Genomic DNA, 22478 nt, shown 5'->3' with positions numbered 1-22478 from the left:
TATGCCTAAGGGTTTGTGCAGACGCTGCAGATTTAGGGTATGTGCATACGCTGCGGATTCTGCTGTGGATCTGCAGCAGTTTTGGCTCTGTGGGTCCGCAGCAGATTCTGCTGCGTTGTACAGTACCTTTATTTCCTATGGAAAAAAAAAACACAGTGCACATGCTGCGGATTTTTCCGCGGGTTACAATCTGCAGCATGTCAATTCTTTGTGCGGTTTCACACCTTATCAGTGTGAGGTGTGAAACAGCAGGGCAAAACCGCAGGCTAAGGCTGGTTTCACATTTGCGTTAAAACAACGCTGCGCCCTGCGTCGTTAAGCCCCGCCCCGAGCCGGCTCCCTGCCCGCCCCATCCGGGATCACCGCCTACTTTCGCATTTGCACGCATGCGATCGGCGCACCCTATCTTTAGCATAGGGTGCGCAGATCATGCGCTGCCAGTGTGAAAGTAGCGTGCTGCGCACTTTTGACGGTGCGCCGTGCGCGCCGAAATGCAACATGCCGGCTCGGGGCGGGGCTTAACGACGCAGGGCGCAGCGTTGTTTTAACGCAAATGTGAAACCAGCCTAATCCGCAGATAAACTTTTGTCCTGCGGATTTCCAACAAAATCCGCACAACCTAAAAACTACGTGGGCACATAGCCTTAGTGGGTTTTTTCCTTGCAGATTTTCTAGATAAACTTGAAGCAATCCTGATGTCATCAAAGTGATTGAGAAACCTGAAGTGTCATGCACACATTGCTTATTTTTGACTTGCAGATTTGGTGCAAAAAAATAATCAGCTGCATGTCAATTGTGCGTTTTTGCCATGCGTTTTTCTCCATGTACTTCCCTCACTCAAATCTGTAAAAAAAAGCACCAAAAATGTGTTTTTTTTTCAGCTGCTTTTTTCCTGCCAAGAGTTGCAGAAATGGTACAGAAATTTTACTCAACGTGTGCCTATAGCCTTATCCCCTTAGCGGCCTTCAGTATGCATTAAAACGGCAGCGGTTAATGGCGATCGGGAATAAGGCTGAGTCGGAAAATTTCCAGGATCTCGGTTACCTGGGGTAGCTGAGACCCGGGAGAACATGATCAGGGATGTATTTTTCGGTGTCCGATCACGTGATCACCTTTATTCAGTGAATAACGACGATCACAAAAAAAAAAGTGTGACAGCTGTTTCAATGATTTCTCTCTCTCCTGACGTGATATACATGTCAGAAGAGAGAGAAATATGTCCCCCGAACCCCTACAGTACCTCTGCCATCCCCCGATCCCTCCTGATCCATCCCCCGGCCCAGCGTCATCTTCCTGGAAAAAAAATGGCGGGCGCATTCGTCGTTTGCCCTCCGAGATCTGCCAGTCGGTACCCGGCAAAAATAGGTCATTTTTCCTATTGGTTCCTTTTGATTACTATGATAGACCCTATCACAGTGATCAAAATAAAAAAAATAATAAATCAAATCCCTCTTCGTCACATCTTTAGCATACTTTTTTTTGTTTAATTCTTTGCAGTAGGATTGTGTTAGGGTTGGGGTTAGCCGTGGGTTAGGATTAAGGTTGGAGTTAGGATTGCGATTTTTTTCAAAAGTTAGGAAAAAAGTTAGTGCTCGTGTTGATCACAAGTGCTCACTACTCTAGATTTCATCGGGTGCTCGAGTATGCACGGAGTATCACACATCCCCACATGTTTTTTTGTTTGTCTAACAGCCTCAAAACAAATGGGGAGGGGACTTTAGCATGTCATTCGAGCACCCGCGATTTTTGGTGCATACCCGAGCACCCGATGCAAACTGGAGTAGCGAGCACTTGTGCTCAACACAAATGATGCCATTTTCAATATGACGACCTAATGTTATCAAATTCTGTGTCGTACATGTGGGTTCAAAATCCTCACTATACCCCTGGATAAAATCCTTGAGGATTGTGATTTCCAAAATGGGGTCACTTGTGGGGGGTTTCCACTGTTTAGGCACATCAGGGGCTCTCCAAACGCTGCAAGCGTCCGCTAATTATTCCAACAAATTTTGCATTCAAAAAGTCAAATGGCGCTCCTTCCCTTCCAAGCCCTGCCGTGCGCCCAAACAGTAGATTTCCCCCACAAATAAGGTAGTGGAGTATTCATTTTTTTCCTTCCACATTGCTTCAGTTCCTTTGAAGCACCTGAAGGGTTAATAAACTTCTTGAATGTGGTTTTGAGCAGGTTTTAGAGTGGTGTCACTTTTGGGTATTTTCTATCATATAGACCCCTCAAATTCACTACAAACAAACTACAAATTTTACAAAAATGGTTTTGTAAATTTTGTTTGAAAAATGAGAAATCGCTGGTCAACTTTTAACCCTTCTAACGTCCAAACAAAAAAAATTATGTTTAAAAAATTGGGCTGATGTAAAGTAGACATGTGGGAAATGTTATTTATTAACTATTTTGTGTGACATAATGCTCTGATTTAAAGGCATACGAATTAAAAGTTTGAAAATTGTGAAATTTTCAACATTTTTGTCAAATTTCCGTTTTTTTCCACAAATAAATGGCATTCAAATGGAGTTGTTCCAAGTTAACGCATTCATCCTATCACCCCCCTTCTCCCAGCGGCATGATCTCAGTGCATCGATGGGTTACCACCAGGGTTCATGTTGCCGACCGTAGTTTTGATCACACTCAGTCAATGTCATTCAATGAGGGCTGTACACATCATTCAATTTTCATCTGATGGGGAAATTCAAGGGAAAAATTTGCAACATGTTCAGTTTGCCTCTGCGAGACGTCGCGATCCCGCGAGAACGTATGTCATCGTGGGCATTTTCGCAAAGGATTACTGGGAACGGCTGCGCGGGACGTTGGAAGGTAAGAATAACACCATTTTTTTTTTTTTTTTTTACATTTTATCTTTTACTACTGATGCTGCATAGGCGGCCTCAGTAGTAAAAAGTTGGTCACACTTGTCAAACACTATGTTTTACGAGTGTGACCAACCTGTCAATCAGTTCTCCAAGCGATGCTACAGAGCGCTTGGAAAATGCTAGCAATTCTGCAAGCTAATTACGCTTGCAAAATGCTAGTTTTTCCGCGGGAAAATCGCAGGATTTTAAAATGCGATTTTCCCGCGGAATGGAATTCCGGAATTCTCGCGGTAATTTCCGTGAGAGTTCCGGTACGTGTGAACTTAGCCTTACAGCCGCTGTTCACTGTGCTGTGAACTGTGACTATAATCTCTCTGGTCACACTGCAGTGACTGAAATCCAGCGGCTCCCAGAAGGATTAAAGTTTATTTTATCCCAGTAGCAGTATCTGAAATTTAAAGGCGTTTGGGAACATGACAGGATCCCTTCAATCCCTTTGTGACCTTATAAGATAAATATATGTCATTTGGGGTCAAGAGGTTCTCTAACAGCAGCAACCAGAGCTGTCTCTAACGGATACTGTTGCCTGCCTTCCACCATGACATAATGACGGGTGCCCATAGGCAGGGATTGATAGGAGATTGATATAGCTATTCTATACCTCAATACTGAAGCACACTGAGGTGTTACAGGATATAGTGCAAGCAATTAATAATAAAAAAATGATTAAAAGCAAAATATATTTTTAAAAATGTAAACGTTTGACTGACCCTCCCCTTTTTCATATTGGAAAATAAAGAAATTAGGAAAATAAATGCAGATGCCATTTTTGATCACTGCACCCGCCTTCTGTATCCCCCCAAAAACACAATAAAAAGTGCTCAAAACATCATATGTACCCCATGTATCAATAAAGAGACCAGCTCCTCGTGCAAAAGGGCCAAGTCCTCACATAGCTGCATTGACGGAAAAATAATAAAGTTGCGGGTCTCAGAGTGACATAATCCACATTTTTCTTTATTTGCCAATTTCAATTTTTTTTAAATACAAAATGATATTTAAAAGAGGGATAAAAGTTCGTATTGCACATTAAATGCTGTAAAAAGTTATCCCTAAAACAATGTCAGAATTGTGGGGGTTTTATTTTCACCATTTCATTGAACTTGGAATTTTTTTCTAATTTTTCAGTACATTATATGGTAATATGAATGCTGTCATTCAAAACAATGTCTCGTCCCGCAATAAGCAAATCCTCGTAGGACCGTAGTGAGGCACAAATGAAAAAGTTATGGCTCTTGGAACAAGGGGAAGGAAAGAATAAATGCTCAATAACGAATTGTACTATTTCCCCAGACTGATCATGTATAGTAATTCACCTTGATAGAAGTCTAGTCATTATAGAGCTAGGCAATATTTTACCACCTATGACAAATGACAGTTTTGTAAAAGTATAACTCTACATTAAATTACACTTTCCCCGTGTAATTGGATAGTTTTTCCTATTACATGTGAAAGAAAAAGAACATGACTGCCAGCGGAGCACCGTGTCTGCGTAACGTAGTAGTCACCTAATTAGGAAAGTCAGTAACGCCTCGACATAGGCAGAGGTAATACTTGCTGCTCCCCCCACTACGAGGAGTCATTCTGCGGCATTTCTCATTTCATACCGCACAAAGCCAGTAAGGAAAACATGGCTGCTGGGGTCACAAATTAAAAAAAGAAGATTTGAGAAAAAAAAAATGGCGTTTACTATGAGGAGTAATTAAGGATTGCGGAACCTCTTTTTCTTTTATGCTTTAATCGTCTGCTCTGTTTCCAGTGTTTATGTGCATTAATCCAATTTTGATCCTAGCACTAGATATTCTTTCTTTATAATTTTTTTTATCATGCATTGTTTCTGCCTATATCCATATCTTGCATTATAGCCAGCTTTGTTTGCATGTTCATACACAAGCTATTAATTACCACGACCTAAAACCTGCTGACGTTTTTGCAGGCACCAAGTTACATTTTCTAATTTATGTCTAGTCCATTTCAGTGATGTGTAAGCAATGCTGGAAGAAAAGTGCAACTTATCTGCCACCGTTCCAAAATGTGCTTATTTCTAATGCCCAGTTATTAGAAGGGCTGCAGTGTTATTCCGCGTGACAAATGCTGCGCGCTGAAGTCCATCAATCCTTTTATCGGCTTTACCCGGCTCAATTTCTGTAGCGTGTGTTGTAAAGTAAGATTGATATGAGTGTGAATGTATAACAACATTGTTGCCGCACAGCTTATTCTCATCTTGACTTCTGATTTCAGGTCCCCAGGAACTCAGACCTCCCAAATGCATCTCAGGTACAAAAAGAAGAACAGAGGAAGATTGATGAGTCCGAGCCACTTGGTGCTGCAGAGTCAGAAGAAAAGGAGACACTTCTTACCCAGGTATACAAAACGTGTCCACGTCTCATCTCGCCATAACTGCTTTTACTGCTTACTGACCTTCTTGATAAAAGGACGCTGGGTAGCCATAATGCAGGTGTAGATATGAACAGTATTTCTCTGGTTGGTCAAAATTAAAGCGTTATTCCCATGCTATATTATTAGAACATGCCATTGCTTTAAAGGGGTTGATTGGTCCAAATCAATAAGTCTGCAGTCACTGCAGACTTATAAACCCCCACCAGCACACACACTGTGCGCTGTAGGGATTCGCCGGTTTCCAATCCAGGACCGTAGGGTATGTATGAGTTATACATACTCCAGGCCAGTGGGCACACCCTTGCTCCATACACTTGGCTGGCCAGTGGGTGTGTTCTAATATAGGGTACAATACAAGTGTATGGAAGCGAGGCCACACCCACTGTCCTGGAGTATGTATAACTCTTGCATACCCGCCGGTCCCGGATTGGAAACTGGCAAATCCCTGTCGCACACAGTGTGTGCGCTAAGGGAATTCATAAGTCTGCAGTCACACAGCCCCTTTGAGGACCTTGATAGTCCGAATTCTAAGACCCCGACTTCTGAGAATGAAATAGATGCAGAGATGATTTAGCGATGCATCCCCTTCTAAGTTTTACCTGCACAGGTGCGAACTTGGTGACGTTTCTGCAGTTCCGGTAGTGACCGGGGGCCTCAATGTCCTGGGAAGATAGTAAAGGAAATGAGGCTTCAAAATATCACTAATACACACTCCTTGTCAGGTTCGGTGGTGTTCCTAGAAGTCAGGCTCTCAGCGAGCATACTTTAGCCAATTAATAACTTTTAAGCTGAGGAACTTAGCTATGTAAGCACTGAGAGGTTGAATCTGAGGGGAGCTCCAGCCATCCGTACATTATCCTGCATCATATCTGACACCTGAGGCTCTGGTAAGCCTGTAAACATCATCATCCTGGGGTGGATTTAGCCTGGCTCCTGAGGGGCTGTTTTGGTTCAGCCTCAGTCGGACACGTAACGGCAAATGAACCACACAGAATACAGCTCTGGAGGTGTCAATGGCCATCTTGAGTCCAATCTCTGAGGAGCAGAATGAGAGTAGTGTGAATGCCCCCCCCCAGCCTGCCAGGGGATCTGAACTTTATCAGATACAACGTGACAGCTGTGGTGTATAGCCCTGAATAATGGACCCACAGCCAGCGTTTCTCTGTTGGACACAGGAGCTAAGGAGGGATCTTTGATTCAGTGAGGAGATTCTCTCACTCTCCTCCCAGAGATTAGTTCACTTTGAGACTCTCAGCAGGTAGAGAGGGAAGCTGCATTAAGAGCCCTGCGATAAGGATCTGATAGCAACTGATGGCAAGCCATATAACTCCCTAACAAGCAATAGACACAGGCTGAGTGTCACAGGACCCACAGTGCATAACAAAACACAGGTAATCATAGAAATGGACCAGGCTGTTAACAAGGAATATACAGGTTGGGCCATTTATATGGATACACTTAAATTAAATTTGAATGGTTGGTGATATCAACTTCATTATATACATTAGTATATGGGAGGGGGGAAACTTTCAAGATGGGTGGTGAACATGGTGGCCATTTTGAAGTCGGCCATTTTGAATACAACTTTATTTTTTTTCAATGGGAAGAGGGTCATGTGATACATCAAACTTATTGAGAATTTCATAAGAAAAACAATGATGTGCTTGTTTTTAACATAACTTTATTCTTTCTTGAGTTATTTACAAGTTTATGACCATTTATAAAATGTATTCAAAGTGCTGCCAGTTGTGTTGGATTGTCAATGCAACCCTCTTCTCCCACTCACTCAATTTCATGATTACTATAAATCACTATATCAGTCCAAAAGCGACTATAACACCGCACACTGCCTCTCATACCTGTCAGACTTGCGATTCCCAGAACTGACCCATTCTCAGCAATCCATCCTGGAGGCAGATTTTACATTGGATGAGATAATTTCTGCTATTAAAGAAATGGCAAAAGGAAAGGCACCAGGCCCAGATGGTTTTCCCATTGAGTTATACAGCAAATACCAAGATACTCTAGCCCCCCTTTTATTGGATGTCTTTGAGCACACCAAAGAAGGGGAACGCTTACCAAACTCCTTTTATGAGGCAAATATAATAGTTCTTGAAAAGAAGGGAAAGACCCACTAGAATGTGGATCATACCGTCCAATCTCGTTAGTAAATGTAGATAATAAGATATTCACAAAATTCCTAGCCACTAGACTTGATAGAGTCATTCTCAAAATTATACATCCATATCAGACTGGATTCACACCAGGAAAAGTACACATTTAATATCAGAAGGGTGCAGACCATTGTACAATATAGCTCACTGATACAAGATAATGAGTGGGCCCTGGCTTCACTTGATGCAGCTAAGGCGTTTGTCTCTGTAGAGTGGCCCTTCTTGTCTGCATGCCTCCAGAAATTCGCATTTGGTCCTAGATTCACCAAATTTGCCCACATAATGTATACAGCCCCTACAGCTCAATTAATAATAACATTTCATCCGATCCCTTCCTCCTTGGAAGGGGGACAAGGCTGGGTCGCCCTCTATCCCATGCCCTATTTGTTTTAGCCATAGAAGCTTTAGCAATAAGAATACGCTCCACAGCAACAATTATGGGCGTTACCATAGCAGACCGATCCGATACTACTGGCCTATACGTGGACGATATGGTAATATTTATGGACGAGGTTGAAGAAACTTTACCACCAGTCATCTCCACTATAGACACATTTAGCAAATATTCCGCACTCTACATAAATTGGGATAAGTCAGCACTAATGCCTCTCCAGCATTTTTCAGGCGTCCATTTGAAGCAGCTATCTCCACTCCCGACTGTGTCTCAATTTAAATACCTGGGCATTATTATACAGAAAGATAGCAGAAATGAGTTCCCATATAACATCTCCCCCCTGCCTGACCACGCTAAACTTAAATTCACACAGTGGAGCAAATTGCCACTTTCAGCTACTGGAAGGATAATGTTAAATTAATTCTACTCCCTAAATTTACCTACATATTTCAGCATAGTGGGGTACCCATTCCTAAGTACTTCTTTTCAACGCTTAGCTCATTAATCACTGGATTTATCTGGGGAAACTCTAGGCCTAGACTTACACTGTGTACCCTACAAAGGTCCAAAAAGCAAGGCGGGGAGGCGCTACCAGACTTCTTTTTATACTACCTAGAGGGACAGCTTAGGGCAATTGACTCAGATGCCAGATAGTCCTCTGCCTATCTGCCTAACTCAGAGAATCACTTGGCACAAGCGGTGGGAATGAACTGTTTATTGTGATTTCTGGAGACATATAAACCAAACATTTCTAGGATGTCACCTCTTCTTAGGCTTGCGTGCACAATCTGGAGACAAGCTAAAAGAGTAGTTGATTTCACTGAGGTTGTGGCAGAAATGCCACTCTGGCACCACACATACTTCACTTCTCTACAAGAACATCCCGCCTCTGCTTTCTGGAGCTCCAGAAATGTATCTTCTCTCCCACTGATCGGCATACTTATATCACAGGGACCACAAGGTCTTATCTCCACTCTATACACCTATCTACTGTCAGCAAACATGGACTCTACTCCTTTGACAGTTAAGGGAAAATGGCAGCTCTTGATTCCTAACATTCGGGAGGAGGACTGGGAGGAGATGCAGGAGTCCTCAATCAAGGTTTCCCCATCAGCTAACAACAAAATGACCCAATTATATATAATCCATCAAGCATATCTTACTCCAGCTAAATTGGCAAAAATGGGTCGTTCTCAGACCTCGGAATGCCCGAGGTGTCATGAGTTGGAGGCCGACTTCATACACATGATGTGGAGATGTCCAGTAATACATACATTCTGGCAGGAGGTTACCACCTTCTTGTGATCCCTAATAGCAATACCAAGTCCCCTGGATCCCTTGATGTGCCTGTTTGGGGTTGTGGAAGAAGATAATTGGGACCATCATATTAAAATAATTCTCCGAGACGCTATTTTTGGCCAGGAAATTAATTGCTCTGAGATGGATGGGTAGTTCACACCCAATACTGAGATCCTGGGTAGAACTTGTCAATTCGGTGATTCCATATGTAAACACAGTCTATCAAAATAGAGGGTGCCCTGGGAAATTCTATAAAATATGGGACTTCTGGAACTCCACACCCGTCACCATCTAACAAGTGCCTAAGAATATTGACGTGGGGGTGTGTGCCCAAATCACATTTACAGGTGCGTCGGATTTTCCAGCAGAAATGTTAATTTTTAGTTATTGTTATGTAACTAGTTATTGGGTATCGATCTCCAAGTCTCGAGGTCGACGTTATATGTGATCCCGTAAATGTATACTGAGATAACAAGTTAGAATGCGTGGTTAGATGTATGTGAAATATATAACCACAGTGTAACATTGCTGGACGGTTAATGACCAGACATGGGGATGAACACCTACTAATTCATACATTGTTGCTTCTAATTTTGTAAACCAGTGTAAATGTACTCCTGTTTATGGACATGGGAAATGTGTTTGTTCTTATTTGTATTTTCAATAAACAAAGTTTAAAAAAATAAATAACCTTTAAGCTATATTTTCTTTTCCAAAGATTTTATTGTTTTAAACTTTAAACAGGGGAGGTATGTGGGAGGGAAGGAGGAAGGGGTGGGGTGGGTGGGGGGGAGAATGGAGCAAGAGATAATAGGGAATTAGGGAATATGCATCAGGGTATGTTCACATATAGGTTTTTTTGATGCTTGTTTTTCTGCAGACTGTGGCCAGAAAACTATAGCAGAAAGATGGATTTTTGGTTCTTACCGTAAAATCTCTTTCTTGGAGCCTTCATTGGGGGACACAGAATACCATGGGTGTATGCTGCTGCTGCTAGGAGGCTGACACTATGCAAAACAAGAACATTAGCTCCTCCCCGGCAGTATACACCCACCGACAGGCACTAGGCACCTCAGTTGGTGAGAAAGCAGTAGGAGAAGCAACGGAAACTCTCTAAATATATGTACCACCCCAACAGGGGACTCAAAGACCCAACACGGTACAAAGTAAACAGGGAGGGTGCTGTGTCCCCCAATGAAGGCTCCAAGAAAGAGATTTTACGGTAAGAACCAAAAATCCATCTTTCTTTATCGCCTTATTGGGGGACACAGAATACCATGGGACGTTCCAAAGCAGTCCCAAGGGCGGGAACAGCAATAAGGAACGAAAGAACAGGAAAGGCTTAGTTCGGCCGGTGCGCCACCGCCGCCTGCAGAACCTTCCTACCAACAACTGCATCAGACGAGGCCTGGGTATGAACCCTGTAGAACCTCGCAAATGTGTGCAAGGACGACCAGGTCGCGGCCCTGCAAAGTTGCAGAGCCGAAGCCTGGTGTCGAACGGCCCACGAAGCTGCCACAGCCCGGGTGGAGTGAGCTCTCACTCCCGGAGGGGGCCGTTTTTCCTGAAGTCGGTATGCTTCCTGAATGGTAGAACGAATCCAGCGAGCAATCGTGGATTTGGATGCCGGAAGCCCTTTCCTGTGACCTTCAGAGATGACCAGCAATGAATCGGATTGACGAAGTGAAGCGGTCCTAGCGAGGTAGACACGCAAGGCTCTAACAACATCCAGCTTGTGGAGTGACCTCTCAAGAGGGTGAGAAGGAGCCGGACAAAACGATGGAAGAACGATATCCTCGTTGATGTGAAAGGAGGAAACCACCTTTGGCAGGAAGGAAGGAACGGGCCTGAGGACGACTTTATCCTGATGGAGCACCAGATAAGGAGAACGGCATGACAAGGCCGCTAACTCAGAAACTCTTCTGATGGATGTAATGGCGATCAAAAAGGTCACCTTCCATGACAAAAGTGACAAAGGAATGTCCTGGATGGGCTCAAACGGCGCCTTTTGGAGAGTGCCAAGAACGAGATTGAGATCCCACGGTTCTATTGGTGAATGATGAGGAGGAGCCACATGAGCGACTCCTTGGAGGAACGTCTTAACCTGCGGTAAGGAACCGAGCTCTCTTTGAAAGAGGATAGACAAGGCAAAAACCTGGCCTTTCAGGGTACTGAGAGACAGACCCGAATCTAAGCCAGACTGGAGAAAACCCAGTATGGACGGAATGGAAAAAGCCATTGAAAAAACTTTTTTATCGTCGCACCAACGGAAAAAAGCCTTCCAACACCTGTGGTAAATGCGGGAAGAGTCTGGCTTCCTGGCTTTGATCATCGTCTGAATCACCTGGCTGGAAAAACCTGATTCTCTTAGAATTGCGGCCTCAACGACCATGCCGTTAAATTCAGAGACCGAGAATTCTCGTGGTAAAGGGGGCCTTGCGAGAGAAGATCCGGACGGACTGGAAGTCTCCAGGGAACGTCCGCGAGCATGTTCACCAGTTCCGCATACCAAGGCCGTCTCGGCCAGTCTGGAGCCACAAGAATTACTGGAACGCCTTCCGATTTTATCTTGACCACTCTTGGGATCAAGGCAAGAGGTGGAAAAAGATAAGGGAGTTGGAACTGGGACCACGGAATTACTAGGGCATCGCAAGCGACGGCTAGAGGATCCCTGGACCTGGCTACGAAGCGCGGAACTTTGTGATTCATCCGAGATGCCATGAGGTCGACGTCCGGAGAACCCCAGCGCTTGCATATCTGATCGAAGACTGAGGGATGGAGAGACCATTCGCCTGACGCTAGGCCTTGACGACTCAGAAAGTCGGCTGCCCAGTTTTCCACCCCTGGAATGTGCACGGCGGAGATTGCTGGGACGAAACGTTCCGCCCAGCGCAGAATCCTGGCCACTTCTGACATGACTTGGTGGCTGCGCGTGCCGCCCTGATGGTTTATGTACGCCACAACCGTGGCGTTGTCCGAGTGAATGTGGATCGGCTTGCCGACGAGAAGGGGTTGCCAGCGAAGAAGGGCCAGAAAGATTGCTCTGATCTCGAGCAGATTGATAGGAAGAAGAGCTTCCTGAGGGTTCCAGTGTCCTTGAGCCGTCCTCTGATGAAAAACCGCTCCCCAACCCAGGAGGCTGGCGTCGGTGGTGATGACTTGCCACCGAAGCGGGAGGAAGGACCTCCCTTGGAGGACTGATGTAGCCATCGTCCACCAAGTGAGGGATTGCCTCACTTTGAGGGGGAGAAGGATTGGCCGGTCTAAGGACCTCGTCGTCTTGTCCCAGGCTGAAAGGAGGGACAGCTGAAGAGGACGAAGGTGGAACTGTGCAAAGGGCACTGCTTCCAAGGAAGCTACCATCTTCCCCAGAATTTTCATGCAGAATCGAAGGGGAATGGGCGTTGGCCGTTTGAGGGCTCGAATCCCTTTGAACAGAGCCGCAAATTTCTCCCTCGGTAGAAACACCCGGGCCAGGTTCGTGTCGAACTCCATGCCTAAAAAGGTCAGACGCTGAGTGGGGCTGAGGACGGACTTTTCTTTGTTGACTAACCATCCGAGACGGTCGAGAGTATCCAGAGTTATCTGAAGACTTAGGAGACAGTCTTGACGGGACGAGCCCTTGATTAAGAGATCGTCCAGATAAGGAATGATGAGAATCCCTCTGGATCGAAGGATGGCCATGACCGTCGCCGTCACTTTCGTGAAAACACGGGGAGCGGAGGCTAGGCCGAAAGGGAGAGCCGTGAACTGGTAATGATCGTCCTGAATCGCAAACCTGAGATATTTCTGATGTTGCAAGCAAACAGGGATGTGAAGATAGGCATCCCGTATGTCCACAGAGCAGAGGAATTCTCCGGGTTCCATTGAGGCTATCACCGATCGAAGAGACTCCATTTTGAAGTGAAGAATCTTCACGTGGCGATTGAGCAATTTGAGGTCCAGGATTGGCCGCAGGGAACCGTCTTTCTTCGGGACTACGAAGAGATTTGAGTAGAACCCTGAAAACCGTTCGTCTGAGGGAACGGGAACAATCACTCCGGCGGAAAGAAGGGAGGAGACGGCCTGAAAGAATCCTGGAATGTGGGACCGTTGTCTTGGAGGACGAGACAGGAAAAAACGCCTGTCTGGCGGGGAAGAAAATTCGATCTTGTAACCGGATGCGATGATTTCCCTGACCCAAGCGTCGTCGACAACCGACAGCCAAGCGTCCACGAAAAAGGAAAGTCTGCCTCCCACCCTGGAAAAATTTCCAGGTGGGGGTGCCCCGTCACTTGGAGGCAAACCTACCGGAACGGGCACCTGAGGACCTGGAGTATTGTCCTCTAGATCTCCAGCGGGGAGCGGGCTTGTAAGAAGGTTTCTTCTGCTCTCGCTCCCTAGAAGCGGAAGGACGCTCTTGCTGGACAGATCTCTCTGTGGACGAGAACGGACGAAAGGGCCTAAAGGGCCGAAAACCCTTTCTATTAAAAAAGCGTCTTGGTCGAAACTGGGGGAGAGAAGTACTTTTACCCCCAGTGGCATCGGAAATTATTTGATCCAGTTTGGCCCCAAAGAGCCTAGAACCATGGAAGGGCAGATTGGTGAGCGACTTTTTTGAGGGGTATCCGCATTCCATGACTTTAACCAAAGAACTCGGAGTACAGCTACTATATTGCTGTTAGCCCTAGCAACACAACCGGCCGCATCTAAGGAGGCGGCTAAAAGGTATTTACCCGCGTGATTAATTTGATCTGCCAGATCTGCCAACTCGTCCTGGGGAGCTGCCGCTAAGATGCCCCTGCGAAGAATTTTTGCCCAAGCCGAAATGACTTTAGCTACCCAGGAGGAGGCGAAAATAGGGCAGAGGGAGGCACCGGAGGCCTCAAAGATAGACTTCGCCAAAGATTCTAACTGCCTGTCCGTCGGATCCTTAAGCGATGCACCGTCTGGAAGGGACAGAACTGTCTTAGAGGCTATGCGAGAAACGGGAGGGTCCACTTCAGGGGCTTTGGTCCATTTAGAAAGCAAATCAGCCTCAAATGGATACAGAACATCCAAATACCTGCGGCCCGAAAAGCGTTGCTCAGGGTGCTCCCAATGTTTGGCTAGAGTAGTATCAAACTCGTAGTGGTTTGGAAAAGTTTTAGATGGAGGTTTTGAACGTTTAAATGGGACAGAACATTCCTGAGGAAGGGGCTTGTCCTGCTTAATCTCCAGGGTTTGGAAAATAGCTGAAAGAAGACTATCGACCATACTTCGTGTTTTAGACATGTCATCTGCTTCTGAACTAGATCCTGATTGTGGATCGTCGTCTGACCCAAGGTCGTCCACTGAAGGAGACGGACACCTGGGTGAAGCAGACGGGCCTAGCGAACTGGAAGACGAGCCCGATAGGAGACGCTTCCTGGACATCCTATTCGGCCTGTCCCTCTGAAGGTCGCGGTCAGGAGCGGACGACTCACCCTGAGAGGCGGTCGGAGCAGCGGTGGCTGAAGATAGCTGAGGCAAACTTTGTAGGACCTGGACCAGGGACTGAGAGACTTTGGTCAGATCGGATACCGACTGAGACATAGCTACGGCCCATTCTGGGAGAGGAGAAGTGCCCCCACCACGGGGATCTGTGTGCTCCTGAGAGGCCGACATAGCTGAAGGACTGCAGGACGGGCAGAAAGGAGATGGCTGATCCGAAGCCCACTTCCTTTTACAGCGCGCACAGGCGTAATGAGTAGCGGTGGGCCTGAAACAGAGCTCCCCTGCAGGGTTGGGCATAAGGAAAACTGCGCTGAATCTCCGCGGAAATTGGGGAAAGAACTGCGGAGGAGGGCTAATATCTCTGCATAGAGCAGAGCCTACCTAGTTCCGGCGAGCAGCAGAAACGCTGAAGTGTCCCCCAAGCAGCGCAGAAAGGCAGGACCGAAGAAACAGGAAATGCCTGATGAGGTGAGCGGTGGGCGGAGCTTAGCGGCTGAGCCGCAATTGGAGCTGAGATGAAGGAAGGGGATGAGGAGCCCTGTGATGGGCTAAAAAAGGCGCGAGGAAAGCGCGCTCAGAAAGAGGAGGAGGCGCCCTGAGAGCGGGAGCAAAGTGAAAGTGAAAGTCAGCACCGCAGCCCCGTGATTAAATCGCCCAGGAAGGAGAAGATAAAGTCCCTGTAATGGAGGTACTGGCGCGCAGGAGAGCTGTGGAAAACCATGGCCAGCTATGAAAACAGGGAGAGAAAAACCCTGTATTCAGCCCTGTAATATGAGTGGAGAGGCGCGCGGCTGGTGAGAGCGGCGCCCGACAGGCAGGGAGAGGGGCGGGAAATTCAAATCCTGGTGTCCAGTTACCCACCAATGTGCCTCTTGGGGATGCTGCGGGCTGGAGGGATCGTTCAGGCACCTACCTGAAGTCCCTGAAGAGGATGACCACAGGGGCCTCTCACTAGGGCAGTGGCCGCTGTCCTCTGTACCCGCTTTCTGTAGAAGACGGCATTAACCTCTTGATGGCGAGGGGAATCTTGCGATCGCCGTCTTCCTCTCAGCCCTGTCCCGAGAGAGGGGTGAGGAGGGGGATTTTGGCAAGGACCAGCCACCTGTCCGCATCCCATAGCACCCGGAGGTGATATGGGACAAAGTCCTGCCAGCGCACTGAGAGTTGCGATGTGGGATCACCACACTGCTCGCTCAGCCGCCTGATATGGGAAAGCAGAGTGAATTTTCACCCTGTTTCCCGACTTGAATCTGCAAAATAAAAGACAAGAGAATTAAAAAGTTCACACTAGAACACCTAAGGAAAGAAAAGGTTAATTGCGGATCTGGGAAGTTCCCGGTCCGCCTCCTACAGACACTAAGCACAAACTGAGGTGCCTAGTGCCTGTCGGTGGGTGTATACTGCCGGGGAGGAGCTAATGTTCTTGTTTTGCATAGTGTCAGCCTCCTAGCAGCAGCAGCATACACCCATGGTATTCTGTGTCCCCCAATAAGGCGATAAAGAAATTATGCTTATTTTTATTTTCTTAATGTATTCTTTTTTCATTGTATTGAACTGAACCAAGAGGGTGTGTCCAAGAGGCTTTGCACCTCTTGGATCGGTAAAGATAAGAGGTACCTTATATACTCGTATATAAGCCGAGTGCAGGAGCCGGCAACTGTGACATACTCACCCTCCTGGCACTGTCTCCGCAATCCCTGCATCACCGTGGTCCCAGGCCGGCAGCTTCTTCCTGTGCTCATCGGTCACGTGACCCCGCTCATTAAAGGGAATCTGTCACCCCATTTTCGGCCTATAAGCTGCAGCCACCGCCATCAGGGGCTTATCTACAGCATTCTGTAATGCTGTAGATAAGCCCCCGATGTAACCTGAAGGAGAAGTAAAACGAGTTAGACTATACTCACCCGGGGATCCGGTCCGGTCTGATGGGTGTCGCGGTCCCGTCCGGCGCCTCCCATCTTCATACGATGACGTCCTCCTTAATTATGCCGCAGCTTCTGCGCAGGCATACTTTCTCTGCCCTGTTGAGGGCAGAGTAAATTACTGCAGTGTGCAGGCGCCGGACCTCTCTGACCTTTCCTGGTGCCTGCGCACTGCAGTACTTTACTCAGCCCTCAACAGAAGCGCAGGAGCCGCGGTAGAAGAAAGGAGGAGGATGTCATCTCTAGAAGATGGGAGGCACCGGACTGCGACACCCACCGCCCCCGCCCCCCCCCCCCCCCCCCCCCGGTGAGTATAATCTAGCTTGTTTTTCTTATCTTTCAGGTTACATCGGGGGGGCTTATCTACAGTATTACAGAATGCTGTAGATAAGCCCCTGATGGCGGTGGCTGCAGCTTATTGACCGAAAATGGGATGACTGATTCCATTTAAGGTGATGAATATGCACTCCTCTCCACTCCCATAGGCGTGGAGCGCATATTCATTACCTTAACCTCTTAACGACCAGGGGTATTGTTGGTTTTGCATTTTCATTTTTCCCTCCCCTTCTTTCCAGAGCCATAACTTTTATATTTTTCCATCAATATGGCCATGTGAGGGCTTGTTTTTTGCGGGACGACTTGTACTTTTGAGCAACACCATTGGTTTTCCATGTCGTGTACTACAAAACAGGAAAAAAATTCGTAGTGCAGTAAAATTGCAAAAAAGTGCAATTCCACACTTGTTTTTTGCTTGGCTTTTTTGCTAGGTTCACTAAATGCTAAAACTGACCTGCCATTATGATTCTCCACGTCATTACGAGTTCATAGACACCAAATATGTCTAGGTTTTTTTTTTATCTAAGTGGTGAAAAAAAATTCCAAAGTTTGTTTAAAAAAAAAAAAAAATGCGCCATTGTCCGAGACCCGTAGCATCTCCATTTTTCGTGATCTGGGTTTGGGTGTGGGGTTATTTTTTGCGGGCCAAGCTGACGTTTTTAATGATACCACTTTTGTGCAATAGTTCTTTTGATCACCCATTTTTGCATTTTAGAAAAACGTAATTCTGGCGTTTTGATTTTTTTTCTCGCTACTCCGTTTAGCGATCAGGTTAATCCTTTTTTTATTGATAGATCGGGCGATTCTAAATGTGATGATACCTAATATGTGTATGTGTGATTTTTTTTAATTGTTCTATTTTGAATGGGGCGAAAGGGGGGGGTGATTTAAACTTTTATATTTTTTTATTTTTTTCATATTTTTCAAAACTTTTTAAAAATTTTTTGGCATGTTTCAATTGCCTCCATGGGAGGCTAGAAACATCCCATACTTGATTGGCTCTGCTACATATAGGTGATGAGCAGATCGCCTATATGTAGCACAATTACTGCATTGCTATGAGCGCCGACCACCGGGTGGCACTCATAGCAATGCGGCATCAACAACCATAGAGGTGTCCAGGAGACCTCTGGTTGTTATTCCAGTGCATCGCTGAACCCCGATCACGTGACGGGGACAGCGATGCACGCATTTCCGGCCGCGCGGCCGGCAGCACTTGTTAAATGCCGCTGCCAGAGTTTGACAGTTTAACTAGTTAATAGGCGCCGGTTGCGATTCCACCGGCGCCTATTGCGGGCACATGTCAGCTGTTCAAAACAGCTGACATGTCCCGGCTTTGATGCAGGCTTTCCGCTATGCTCGTCATTGGACTTTAAGGGGTTAATGGGCGGGGATAGGGACTGGAGAGCCAAGCAAGGATGGTGGATCCATGCATACCATGACAGGGACGGGGGGAGCCATGCAGACAATGACAGGGATGGGGGAGCCATGCAGACAATGACAGTGGACAGGAGAGCCATGCATACAGGATAGGGACTGGAGAGCCATGCATACAGGATTGGGACTGGAGAGCCATGCATACAGGATAGGGACTGGAGAGCCATGCATACAGGATAGGGACTGGAGAGCCATGCATACAGGATAGGGACTGGAGAGCCAAGCATATAGAATAAGGACGGGGGATCGATGCATACCATGACAGGGACGGGGGAGCCATGCAGACAATGACAGTGGACAGGAGAGTCATGCATACAGGAGGGACTGGAGAGCCATGCATACAGGATAGGGACTGGAGAGCCATGCATACAGGATTGGGACTGGAAAGCCATGCATACAGGGTAGGGACTGGAGAGCCATGCATACAGGGTAGAGACTGGAGAGCCTTGCATACAGGATAGGGACTGGAGAGCCTTGCATACAGGGTAGGGACTGGAGAGCCATGCATACAGGATAGGAACTGGAGAGCCTTGCATACAGGATAGGGGCTGGAGAGCCTTGCATACAGGATAGGGACTGGAGAGCCATGCATACAGGGTGGGGACTGGAGAGCCATGCATACAGGATAAGGACTGGAAAGCAATGCATACAGGATAGGGACTGGAGAGCCATGCATACAGGATAGGGACTGGAGAGCCATGCATACAGGATTGGGACTGGAAAGCCATGCATACAGGGTAGGGACTGGAGAGCCATGCATACAGGGTAGAGACTGGAGAGCCTTGCATACAGGATAGGGACTGGAGAGCCTTGCATACAGGGTAGGGACTGGAGAGCCATGCATACAGGATAGGAACTGGAGAGCCTTGCATACAGGATAGGGGCTGGAGAGCCTTGCATACAGGATAGGGACTGGAGAGCCATGCATACAGGGTGGGGACTGGAGAGCCATGCATACAGGATAAGGACTGGAAAGCAATGCATACAGGATAGGGACTGGAGAGCCATGCATACAGGATAGGGACTGGAGAGCCATGCATACAGGATAGGGACTGGAGAGCCATACATACAGGATAGGGACTGGAGAGCCATGCAGACAGGAGGGACTGAAGAGCCATGCATACAGGAGGAACTGAAGAGCCAAGCACATAGAATAGGGATGGGGGATCCATGCATACAGGATAGGGACTGGAGAGCCATGCATACAGGATAGGGAGTGGAGAGCCATGCATACAGGATAGGGACTGGAGAGCCATGCATACAGGAGGAACTGGAGAGCCAAACACATGGAATAGGGACGGGGGATCCATGCATACAGGATAGGGACTGGAGAGCCATGCATACAGGATAGGGAGTGGAGAGCCATGCATACAGAATAGGGACTGGAGAGTCATGCATACAGGAGGGAATGGAGAGCCATGCATACAGGATAGGGACTGGAGAGCCATGCATATAGAATAAGGACGGGGGATCGATGCATACCATGACAGGGACGGGGGAGCCATGCAGACAATGACAGTGGACAGGAGAGTCATGCATACAGGAGGGACTGGAGAGCCATGCATACAGGATTGGGACTGGAAAGCCATGCATACAGGGTAGGGACTGGAGAGCCTTGCATACAGGATAGGGACTGGAGAGCCTTGCATACAGGGTAGGGACTGGAGAGCCATGCATACAGGATAGGGACTGGAGAGCCATGCATACAGGATAGGGACTGGAGAGCCATACATACAGGATAGGGACTGGAGAGCCATGCATACAGGATAGGGAGTGGAGAGCCATGCATACAGGATAGGGAGTGGAGAGCCATGCATACAGGATAGGGACTGGAGAGCCATGCATACAGGAGGAACTGGAGAGCCAAACACATGGAATAGGGACGGGGGATCCATGCATACAGGATAGGGACTGGAGAGCCATGCATACAGGATAGGGAGTGGAGAGCCATGCATACAGGATAGGGACTGGAGAGTCATGCATACAGGAGGGAATGGAGAGTCATGCATACAGGATAGGGATTGGAGAGCCATGCATACAGGAGGGACTGGAGAGCCAAGCATATGGGGGATCCATGCTTACCATGACAGGGACGGGGGAGCCATGCAGACAATGACAGTGGACATGAGAGCAATGCATACAGGATAGAGACTGGAGAACCAAGCATATAGAATAGGGATGGGGGATCCATGCTTACCCTGACAGGGACGGGGGAGCCATGCAGACAGAGATAAGGATGGGGGAGCCATACAGACAATGACAGGGGCCAGGATAGCCATGCATACAGGATAGGAACTCGTGAGCCATGCCTACAGGAGGGACTGGAGAGCCGAGCCTATAAAATAGGGACGGGGGAGCCATGCATACAATGACAGGTACGGGGGAGCCATGCAGACAATGACAGGGATGAGGGGACAATGCATACCTGGCTTATACTCAAGTCAATAAGCTTACCCAGTTTTTCGTGGCAAAATTAGGTACCTCGGCTTATACTCGGGTCGGCTTATACTCGAGTATATACGGTAGATTCTAGACTAATATGAGGTCGATAGTTACATAGATATGTGCCATTAAAGAGCACCTTTTTTCAACTGTGACTGGTGTGCTGCCTCAGTCTTTTTTGGATTTATTCATAAGGTCTGGTATATGCCTATGAGGCTTTGCACAGTTTTTTCTAATTGTGCTGTTATCTCACTATTTTTTTTACATAGATAGATATAAAGTCAGTTGTAAATCTATAAGTAAGGAGATACAGTAGGTGATAAATAGAAATGAAGTAGATCCTAAATTGATATGAGGTACAGTAAGTGATAGATATGTCCAACCACAGGCAGAAAAGCGGTGAAAATTACACTGAGGCGTCGTGTTTTTTGCCTCATTATGGTCAAAGGAAATCTGTCAGCAATTTTTTTTATATATAATCTGAGAGCAGCATGATGGTGCAGAGAGACTTACCAGCTTGTGTTTTGCTGTTTCAATAAAATCAGTGTTTTATCAGCATGAGATTATCACTACAGGACTAGGTGTCTCGTGCCATCTGGTTCAAGCACAGTGTACATCGAGAGCTGCCAATCAGTGGTGTGAGCGGGGTTATACACAGCTCAGCTTTCTGAACAGAGAAAATTGATTCTAGCACAATGCTGCACCCAGTAAACTTGCTGGAACTAGGGGTCTCTTTTCCTACATTATGCTGCTCTCAGATTACATAGCAAAAATCTGCCAATGGATTCCCTTTAAGGAAATGATCTGCACTACTGCAGAGATTTATTATTTTGTTCAATTTGTGCAGATGTTTAAAGGAATAGAATTTGTGCTGTTAAAAGCTTTTTGTATGCACTAATAATTATGTCAATTATTATAATATATCAAGCTAAAGTAGCATTACTGAGCAGTGTAGCAAATCCTTTAAAAAATCGGCAACTATAAGCTGAACTTAAGGGCCTGTCACACTAAGAGATATCGCTAGCAATATCGCTATAACTAGTGACGTTATAGCGATATTGTTAGCGATATCGCTGTGTGTGATACTTACCTACGACCCGCTCCCCCGCTGGTTATCGCTGATCGCGCGAGAACGTTCAGGACTGTTTCTCGTCGTCAGCTTCCTGCGGCGCTTCCTGCTGTGAGGACGAGCGACACGTGGAGCCGGGCGGGAGGACGCAGGATCGCCTGGTGTGACAGGTAAGTAGCGACCCCCGTCCCCAGCGATGTCGCTGGTGAGATCTGCCTGTGTGGCAGCTCACTAGCAACCACTTAGCGATGTACCAGCGACCCTGACCGCGTCATATCGCTGGTCGGGATCGCTGGTACATCTCTAAGTGTGACAGTACCTTTAAGGACCAGTCTATTTCAAGTTTGTTTTTTAATCAAAACATGAAGCAAGAAATTGCATTTACTGATTGAAGACAATCACCATTCAGAGTTGCATAGGAAAGATGAACTTCCTTTGTAGTTTCACTCCAGTAATAAGATGAAAAGATTCCCCTAATTTTACAGAACAGGACACGTACATAATAATAATAACGCTTTCTGTTAAGTCCATTTTAGAGAGGGATAATTTGTATTTCAATTCGTATAACTGAGAACTTAAGTCTTCGCAACATGAAAAAAGCAACATTTATAGTGATATTTTTCTGTATTTTGTTGTGTTCTATATAGCAATCCCAACAGAAAACA

General features: G+C 46.7%; 1 protein-coding gene across 1 annotated transcript in view; it reads left to right on the top strand.

Moving 5' to 3' along the window:
- LOC141050921 (probable global transcription activator SNF2L1) overlaps window positions 1-22478 on the top strand; it is a 153578-nt gene that overhangs the window by 94639 nt on the left and 36461 nt on the right. The window contains exon 19 of the mRNA XM_073547622.1: window positions 5128-5250. Within this exon, the coding sequence (XP_073403723.1) occupies window positions 5128-5250 (123 nt within the window). The remainder of the gene's footprint in view (window positions 1-5127; window positions 5251-22478) is intronic.

This window comes from Dendrobates tinctorius, unplaced genomic scaffold (genome assembly GCF_039654945.1).
Source record: "Dendrobates tinctorius isolate UK_male_01 unplaced genomic scaffold, ASM3965494v1 ptg000154l, whole genome shotgun sequence".
In the NCBI taxonomy this organism is placed as follows: Eukaryota; Metazoa; Chordata; class Amphibia; order Anura; family Dendrobatidae; genus Dendrobates; species Dendrobates tinctorius.
This window is presented reverse-complemented; position numbering and strand designations above follow the sequence as displayed.